The sequence below is a fragment of the Protomyctophum bolini genome, assembly GCF_963924005.1.
Source record: "Protomyctophum bolini genome assembly, chromosome: 19".
NCBI lineage: Eukaryota > Metazoa > Chordata > Actinopteri > Myctophiformes > Myctophidae > Protomyctophum > Protomyctophum bolini.
In genome coordinates, this window is record NC_137880.1 from 5275276 (window position 1) to 5285472 (window position 10197).

At 45.5% G+C, this 10197-nt stretch overlaps 1 protein-coding gene across 1 annotated transcript in view; it reads left to right on the forward strand.

The window, feature by feature from the left end:
- The window catches only part of rhag (Rh associated glycoprotein), a 32270-nt gene extending 23379 nt beyond the window's left edge, over nucleotides 1-8891 (forward strand). The window contains exons 5-10 of the mRNA XM_080791683.1: nucleotides 1793-1959; nucleotides 4126-4263; nucleotides 5225-5343; nucleotides 7059-7138; nucleotides 7782-7855; nucleotides 8706-8891. Of these exons, the coding sequence (XP_080647809.1) occupies nucleotides 1793-1959; nucleotides 4126-4263; nucleotides 5225-5343; nucleotides 7059-7138; nucleotides 7782-7855; nucleotides 8706-8765 (638 nt within the window). The 3' untranslated portion in view covers nucleotides 8766-8891. The remainder of the gene's footprint in view (nucleotides 1-1792; nucleotides 1960-4125; nucleotides 4264-5224; nucleotides 5344-7058; nucleotides 7139-7781; nucleotides 7856-8705) is intronic.
- The last annotated feature ends 1306 nt before the right edge of the window (nucleotides 8892-10197 follow it).

Consider the following 10197-nt stretch of genomic DNA (forward strand, 5'->3'; position numbering starts at 1 on the left):
GTAGAACATATATTGCAAGCCCCGTGCACATGTTCAAAATATAGACACGAATGATGAAGTAAATCGGGATCGGGATGTTCGGCACTCGTATAGCCTCGTATAAAGGCAGTGACGTCCCTTAAAAAAGCGTCAGGTTCTCTGTCTGCCGTCTCTCCCCTCTGCTCCGTTAACATCATGGGTATAACTCATTTGAGTGGTAAATTAAATGTGAAATACGTCCTCTATTGAGAAAAGAACAATATATGTTGACGAAGACACTTTATTGACTTGAATACAAACGTGTTTCTTCGTGACGCCGCTGTGCAGGGACGTGCGCACATAGACATCAAAGGGGGGGCTTCTTCAGCCCCTGACCATTTATTTACCCGTCTGTAAAACAACTGCCCTCTCCAGACCACGAATGCAGCGTTTACTACATGGTGAAAGAAATGCAAACGGCCCTTCTCCCCTTTCCATGCCATGCCGTATAATAAGGGAACATTCAGGATAATCCACCTTTAGCTAAACCCTGCCTCCCTCCCACTTAGACAACTCCCACTTGGACACTTTCCAGCCGGGCTCATTCATTCCAAAATGTCATGGATTCTAAACACAGTAAATACTGGTTCATTTTTGGAACCAGACCTTCATCATCATCATCATCTCTTCCAAATCCGTCAACAAGGCCTGCACTGGAAAAATATGTGCGTGACATTTCTTTTTTTTTTAAACAAAGTTTTATCATAATAGGGAAAACGATTGGTGCAGAGGTTTGTCTAAAACCCATTTAAGCTGTGATTGGACCATAGCAGTTTGGGGAGGGGCTTAATTGCTATAGCTCTTTTTTTCCCGAAGCCTCCTGAAAACTTGAACGCGGCATTTTGCATTGAACAAAATTTGTTTAGAAATCCATGTCGTTATACACCGCATCTCCGGTATAGCTAAAGAGTGCTGGGGTTTGCGCTCCTAGCACTCTCTAGCTATAGAGCGCCGCAGTCCCTCCCCCTTTCAGAAAAACGAGTGGCCCAGGAAATGAAACCCCAATGCATTTCTCCCATCGGCACTTCTTATTTAATTTATTTAAAGACGGTAATACGCCGCGGACAAAGCCAACTCGGATCGTGACAAATCATGACAATGAACACAATGTTTTGGGCCGATCAAATCATTTATAAGACAAAAAACAAAACAAATAGTGTTGTCTCCTGACTTTCTTTTCTTCTTTCTAATGATTTGATCGGCCCCCAAAACATTGTGTTCATTGTCATGATTTGTCACGATCCGAGTTGGCTTTGTCCGCGGTGTAACCGTCTTTAAATAAATTATATTAGAAGTGCCGATGGGAGAATGCATTGGGTTTTCATTTCCTGGGCCACTCGTTTTTCTGAAAGGGGGAGGGACTGCGGCGCTCTATACTTACAAGACAGCTTGGACGAAAAACATCTGATCTACAAGCTCCCAACGCTTGTATAGATCAACTATATCTCCGTCCAAAAGTGAACCCTCTTGCGGGATTTCAGCCCCCTTGCCTCTCTCTCTAACACATTCTGAACGGGAACCCATTTTGGTGTTAGCATCATGTCATGCTTTAGCTATTGAAAAATAGCAGATCTACAAGCTCATAGCGCGCCACCGAGTGGCGCGCTACGAGCTTGTAGGTCTGCTATTTTTGAAAAATCGAAGAACGACTGACATTTTTAGAATCTGATCTCAGGTCAAAATGGGTTAATCAGACCAGCGTGTGTCCAGTGGAAACCTCGTATGAATCTGATCTCAGGTCAGAATGGGCTAACACTCTCTGCACTGTAAACAGGCACGGTGTTCCTGTGGATGTTCTGGCCCAGCTTCAACTCTGCCATCGCTGACCCCGGCGCCGCGCAGCTCACGGCCGTCATCAACACCTACTTCTCCCTGTCGGCGTGCGTCCTCTCGGCCTACGCCATCTCCAGCCTGGTGGAGCACAAGGGGAAACTAGACATGGTACGGTATTATAGCCAGTGGTTCCCTATATAGCCTGGAACTGCACCTATTCTTTTTTATGGCGTATAGGCATAGCTCCCGGCATGAGGTTCCACCGGGAGAAACTATGCGCAGCTGCGCGACATGAGACTAATTACTTAGAGCGAAAGAGAGAGAGAGATGAGTGTGTGTGTGTGTGTGTGTGTGTGTGTGTGTGTGTATGTCAATTTTACAAAGGCGCAGACGATCAGAAATCAGCAGAGAGTGAGCAATGTGTGCGCTACTTTATGCCATATTGAAGTGGAGTCAGTGGACTCAGACCCAGACTTTTTTTTCCTCCCTGGAAATAATAAAAAACGTCTGGGTTTCCGTGGCTAGTGGTTCCCAAGCTTTTTCATGTCAAGGACCCCCACCTTGACACTGATGAGCCCGCGGACCCCCATTTAAAAAAAATATTTTTTTTATATAATATATATATATGCAAAGAAACCCCATAAGAGAAGATTTTGACGGCTCTATAGCAGGGATACTCTCCCCGTTTAATTTCAAGGAGCCCCAGTTTGAGATGAATTATAGTCTATACGGATCCCCATTGAATGTCATTTCTATCTCCGGGACCCCCGATTTATATTGTAAAATCAACGCTAATGTAACTCTGAGAGTGCATTTGTGCTCTCTCAGAGTTACACACCAAAAAGGGTCCATTTGGTTCCAAACTGTCATTTAGCTGCATGGGGACCCCCTGGAACTCCCTCAGGTACCCCTGGGGGTCCCCGGACCCCACTTTGGGAACCACCTGCTGACCTAGCTGACGCACCCCGTTACCTCCTGACCTATAGACACACCCCCTGTTACCTCCTGACCTATAGACACACCCCCTGTTACCTCCTGACCTATAGACACACCCCCCTGTTACCTCCTGACCTATAGACACACCCCCTGTTACCTCCTGACCTATAGACACACCCCCTGTTACCTCCTGACCTATAGCTGACACACCCCCTGTTACCTCCTGACCTATAGACACACCCCCTGTTACCTCCTGACCTATAGACACACCCCCTCTTACGTCCTGACCTATAGACACACCCCCTGTTACCTCCTGACCTATAGACACACCCCCTGTTATCTCCTGACCTATAGACACACCCCCTGTTACCTCCAGACCTATAGCTGACACACCCCCTGTTACCTCCTGACCTATAGACACACCCCCTGTTACCTCCTGACCTATAGACACACCCCCTGTTACCTCCTGACCTATAGACACACCCCCTGTTACCTCCTGACCTATAGACACACCCCCTGTTACCTCCTGACCTATAGCTGACACACCCCCTGTTACCTCCTGACCTATAGCTGACACACCCCCTGTTACCTCCTGACCTATAGACACACCCCCTGTTACCTCCTGACCTATAGCTGACACACCCCCTGTTACCTCCTGACCTATAGACACACCCCCTGTTACCTCCTGACCTATAGACACACCCCCTGTTACCTCCTGACCTATAGACACACCCCCTGTTACCTCCTGACCTATAGACACACCCCCTGTTACCTCCTGACCTATAGACACACCCCCTGTTACCTCCTGACCTATAGACACACCCCCTGTTACCTCCTGACCTATAGACACACCCCCTGTTACCTCCTGACCTATAGACACACCCCCCTGTTACCTCCTGACCTATAGACACACCCCCCTGTTACCTCCTGACCTATAGCTGACACACCCCCTGTTACCTCCTGACCTATAGCTGACACACCCCCTGTTACCTCCTGACCTATAGACACACCCCCTGTTACCTCCTGACCTATAGACACACCCCCTGTTACATCCTGACCTATAGACACACCCCCTGTTACCTCCTGACCTATAGCTGACACACCCCCTGTTACCTCCTGACCTATAGCTGACACACCCCCTGTTACCTCCTGACCTATAGACACACCCCCTGTTACCTCCTGACCTATAGACACACCCCCTGTTACCTCCTGACCTATAGACACACCCCCTGTTACCTCCTGACCTATAGCTGACACCCCTCCCCCCTCTGTATAAAATGCTATATCTAAGTCTACATGAAGTGCTATCTAAGGGGTTCAGACAAGTGCTATACGGTGCCATGATGGAGTCTTTCTTCTTTTGTTTGTTTTGTGTGTGTATGCACCCTGTATATATAGGTGCACATCCAGAACGCCACCCTGGCTGGAGGCGTGGCCGTGGGAACCTGTGCCGACATGGACATCGGTCCCTTTGGAGCCATGCTGATCGGACTGGTGGCCGGTGTCGTCTCCACCCTGGGCTTCAAGTTCCTTTCCGTGAGTCAACGTTTAAAGCCCACTTAACCCATTCTGACCTGAGATCAGATTCATACGAGGTTTCCACTGGACACACACTGGTCTGATGAACCCATTCTGACCTGAGATCAGATTCTAAAAAATGTCAGTCGTTCTTCGATTTTTCCAAAATAGCAGATCTACAAACTCGTAGCGCGCCACTCGGTGGCGCGCTATGAGCTTGTAGATCTGCTATTTTTCAACAGCTAAAGCATGACATGATGCCAACACCAAAATGGGTTCCCGTTCAGAATGGGTCAAAACCCCTCAAGTTCCTCTGTGTGAGTCAACGTTAAATCCATCTAAAGCCCTTAGAGTTCCTTCTCGGTGAGTCAACGTTAAAGGAGATTTCCATGCTAGAAGGCTTTCCTATACCTCTATTTGTAGTTGTTACGTCCCCCACCAAAGAGGTCCTGCAGGTGATATTTTGTGCAAAAGCTCCTTATTGGCTACTTCCCCTACCAGTTCGAACCCGGGCTCCCCCAGAGTTAGATGTGCAGGCTGGTGCTTTGCATGGTTTCCACCGCCATCTGTGTCTGAACTGTGAATGTGTGTGTGTGTGTGTGTGTGTGTGTGTGTGTGTGTGTGTGTGTGTGTGTGTGTATGAATGTGTGTGTGAATGGGTGAATTGATGCACAATCTATGTAAAGCGCCTTGGATAAAGGCACTATATAAATGCACCATTTACCATTTTACTGTCTGACCAGACCAGGGGCTCCATCTCCCTTATCCTTAAACTTATTTGCCATAAAACATTTTAAAAAAATTGTTCAACCAGCAATCTACATTGACACGTTGTTAGCTTGTAGATCGGCTATTTGTACTATTAAAAAAAAAAAAAGAAAAAAAAGGGCAAATACGTTTAGCGATAAGGGGTGGTGCAAGATAGAGGGCCAGATCGTTGAGGATGTGTTTGTGTCTCTGCTCCATCATCCTCTTACAGCCCGTCCTTGCGGCCAACCTGGGCATTCAGGACACCTGCGGGGTGCACAATCTGCATGGCATGCCTGGCATCCTGGGAGGTCTGGCTGGCATCGTGGCCGTGGCCATGGGCAAGAAGGGGTAAGAATTAAGAGAGCACCGCACAGAGAATGAAGAAGTCGGCACACGCATGCAGTCTTTGCTCCAACAGTGTTTATTTTGTTAAAGATGGAGTGCCGTGATTCCCTCCCCCCCCCCCCCCCACCTCCCTAAACTTTTTTTCCAAAAAGTGTACAGTATTTGTTAAAATCATGCTTTTATGTGGACACGCCCCCCCGTTTATTAAGTATGCCTGGTTTGCCTGGTGGGTGCATGATGGGCGGTGAATCGGTGATCCACCTGAACTGGAGCCACACCCACAGCTGTAGTTGTATGATAAAGGGGGAGGGGTTAGGGGAGGGGCTGATAATGTGATGTCACTATATTAGTGTTTATTCAGCCTCCAGGAAGAAACCCTAAATACAAAGTGAATACACCATTGCACATAAAAACGACTCCAGGGTGTCTAATGAAGTATACTGTCACCTCATAGACACATGGAAAACTGGAAAAATACAAAAAAATGTGGCACTCCCTCTTTAAAACACAGACATTTTATTCAGGACACTAAGAGAGCCCCGCCCCCCCCACGCTATTTATTTCAATGGCAGTGAGTCGCTCAGTGGCGTTTTGAAGCACCCGGAAAGAACACTCTACACACTTCCGCATGTATTTTGGTTGGCACACTATGCGGAAGTGCAAACGAGCGCCAGGGGGTCGTCGCCATGTTGGCCTGTGGTGGACATGTTTTGTCAACATTCCATTCTTGCCACTGACATACAAAATGAAGTGGACAATAATGTCACCGGAAACACATGTATACATATTCAGATAGCCCTCATGAATGACAATAACAGGTCTGTAATATAACGTGAAAAGTTGCCTGTATAAGCCTCAAGTTTAGCAGGCATGTACAGTAATATACGGTAATATACAGGTGTGACGGTACAATTCGGGAGTTTACCGGAGTTTGTTGGAAAGTTTAACGGGAGTTTCCTGTACTGTACACAACCGTGTTCCATGCATCATACTGATTCTGAAGAAAACCTGGAGACTTGGCATTCATTAAGTGCGTGTTATAATCAAAATAAGAACATTATAATGGTGTGTGAAACAGAAAATATAAAGTTAATGACGTTTAGAGGATTTGGAACACTTTCCTGGAGGTCTTTGTGTGTGTAATTTGTGGTTTTATATATATTAGATTTTAGCAGTGAGCCCAACGTGTCTCTGATGTCATGGCCACTTGGCTCACTTACTTCCTGGACTGCAATTCCCATAATGCTTTGGTGCACTGCTTCTCCTTGTGGATGTAGGGGGGGGGGGCTGTCTTACTGAGACAACATGTAGTCCAGGAAGTAAGTGAGCCCAGTGTCCATGACATCAGAGACACTCATGGGCTCACTGCTACAATCTAAAATATACCCGACTGCTGTTCCACTCATACACTACGCTGGGTCAAATTGATTGATTGATTGATTGATTGATTGATCAGGCACAGGCTCTGGGAATAAATCCACTGACCCATGTGACCACTAATGTTAAGCAGTCTTATTTATACTTTTCAAGTGGGCCCTGAACCACAAATGAAGGACGGGAACCACTGATAGTAGTGGGCTTTTTTAATTTATTTTTGGCCTTCATAATCAAGATAATGTGTGTGTGTGTGTGTGTGTGTGTGTGTGTGTGTGTGTGTGTGTGTGTACATGTGTGTGTGTTTGTGCGTGCGTGCGTGCGTGCGTTCTCTTGTTCATCAGACCTAACGACTCGGCTACCATGCAAGCCGCCGCTCTGGCCTCTTCGCTTGGCTTCGCGCTGGTCGGGGGCGCAATCACAGGTGGGTTGGACGGACGGACGCAACGTTATACCAGTTATAGTTGCAGGCTTTTTAGCGAACTCTCTTAATTGTCCAGAGCGAGTTCAGAGTTGTTGAAGTTATCAAATTGACAAGGGATGGATCTACGTATATCATCCCTTGTCAATCAATGGATACATGGGTGAGTTATGGTTCTTCTTGGTGATGTGTGTGTGTGTGCGCGCGTGTGCGCGTGTGCGTGCGTGCGTGCGTGTGTGTGTGTGTGTGTGTGTGTGTGTGTGTGTGGAAGAGAGAGAGAGACCGAGAGAGAGACCAAGAGAGAGAGAGAGACCGAGAGACAGAGACGTTAGCAAATAAGTTAAATACTGAAAGAATTCAAATATGTATTAAAAAAATGTCAAACTGGTTATCTTGCTATATATACTGTACATAGCAACAAGAATTTAGTTTCATTCTTCTGCACAGCACTTTGTAAACTCTGAGTTGTAAAATGTGCTTCGTAAATAAAGTGGATTGGATTGGAAGAACCCCAAAAGGGGTTCCAATTAAGACCCGTCCAGAAGGGCCTTCTGCACCTGGACAGCATGGTGTGCGCGCGGTGTATCTGCCACTTGAGTTAAAAGTGTCCGTATGGCTTTCAAATGTAATTCCGCATTCATTCCAGGTCTGATAATGAAGCTTCCATTCTGGGGTCAGCCTCCAGACCAGAACTGCTTCGACGACTCTATTTACTGGGAGGTGAGACATATATCCCACCGCTCTAAATATCACGTGTGGATCGTGTCCAGGGTCCACCGCTGCGCTATAGTTCCACACTCACTCCAGAGGGCCACTATAGTTCCACACTCACTCCAGAGGGCCACTATCTTTAGACACTCACTACAGAGGGCCACTATCTTTACACACTCACTCCAGAGGGCCACTATAGTTCCACACTCACTACAGAGGGCCACTATAGTTCCACACTCACTCCAGAGGGCCACTATAGTTCCACACTCACTCCAGAGGGCCACTATAGTTCCACACTCACTCCAGAGGGCCACTAAAGTTCCACACTCACTCCAGAGGGCCGCTATAGTTCCACACTCACTCCGAGGCCACTATCTTTACACACTCAGGGCCACTCTTATTTACACACTCACTTCAGAGGGCCACTATATTTATTTCTATTTACACTTTCATTCCACATTACTATATAGACCTACTGTCATACATAATTTAATTTCCCCCCGCTAAAATGTTTACCTTGTAGATATGCTATTTTGGCAGATCTACCATGAAATAATTGTTAAGCGTCTTTTTTAATTAATTTGCAAGATGGCTACACAATTAGAGAACGGAAAATATTTGTTATTTTGAACAACATTTGCGTGTCATCTCTCTGCATGTATACCACATCAATACAGCATGGAATTGTGGACAAAATCTTATACGTCAAAATATACTTTAGTTTTGAGTTCTGCGAGGCTAAATCTCATCATGGTGGTACGTGGTTCAAATGCCAAATAAATATTGGATACCAGTGCCATGTGGTTTAAACACTTTTCAGTTGGCCTTGAATACGTTTTTGTTTGTTTTTTGTCATCAGGTGCCCGAGGAAGAGACAGACGGTGAGGAGAGTCTGGCCCAGAACAAAGCCGAAGTTTAACCCATTCTGACCCGAGATCAGATTCTAAAAATGTCTTCTACATCCTGACAGTTTCCCATTCTGACCTGAGATCAGATTCTAAAAAATGTCTTCTATGTCAGTCGCTCTTGAATAAAAAAAAAAATAGCAGACCTACAAGCTCGTAGCGCGCCACTCGGTGGCGCGCTACGAGCTTGTAGATCTGCTATTTTTAAATAGCTAAAGCATAACGTAATGCTAACACCAAAATGGGTTCTCGCCCAGAATGGGTTAAACCTCATTCTGAACCCAACACCCACCCGAGAGACATCACTTCAGCACCACTCACGTCGACGCGTTCATTTCACAGCGCTATATAACCACTTGAGCCCCTATATTCAAAGATCTTCCAAAAACAGTGGTGGTAAAAGTATACTCAGACGTTTTACTTAAGTAAAAGTATGAATGCCTGCAATTCAAGTAAAAGTACACGTATCAGCATCAATATACATTGCAGAATGTTCCATTTCACATGTTCAAAATGGGTACATCATCTTTTGAAAATGGACGATCTAAAAGCTCACAATGCGACACATTGTGAGCTTGTAGATCTGCTATTTTCAAATGGACTAAATGTATAGGGTTGAAGAGGTTAATGTATGTTTTCTAATGAAAATTTAAATCTCCAAAAACTAGCAACAAAAGTTTTCCAAATAATTATAGTGGAGTAAAATAATACATTTTTGCTCTGAGATGTATTTGAACTGTAGTTAACAGTACAGTACTTAAGTAAATGTACTTAGTTACTTTCCACCACTGTCCAGAAATAGGGCCGATCTATACGAGATAGGGCTTTCAGAGTAAACGTTGCCATATCTGGCACCCCGAGCTCCTATTTTGAAAGAAATCCTGGCGCTCATTGTGTTAAATGGCATTATTATTATTGGCAGAAATCCAGAAGTGGTTTATAGTGAGAGGGGAAACGATTTGGAAACATGTACATTAGTAGTATCTTGGAATGTGACTGATGCACCTATCCACACTTTTCCTGGGCTGTGTGTGCTCCAGTTCCTGTTGATTTCATTGGATATCATTGGTCATCTGACCAGTTTCATTGGCTTTCATTGGATCAAATCGACAGGAACTGGAGCACACACAGCCCAGGAAAAGTGTGGATATATTGTGACTCAAGGATTTAAAAGAGCACTTTGCCCCTTTTTCAACTTTATGTTGATATGATTGGTCCACAGTCGTCCTGTGTCTCATTGGTGGGCATGTGGACAGTCCTGGAACCTGCCTATATACCAATGACAGCATTGATGTGTATTCCAAGTCAATAGTCAATTAAGAATATAAGAAATTAAAACTAAACGGCCAAATCTGCGCATATCGATGATGTCACTGTATAGGCATGTTTCTGAACTGTCCACAGCAGCCCCCATGATATACAGAGTGAGCAGACAGAAATGCCCTC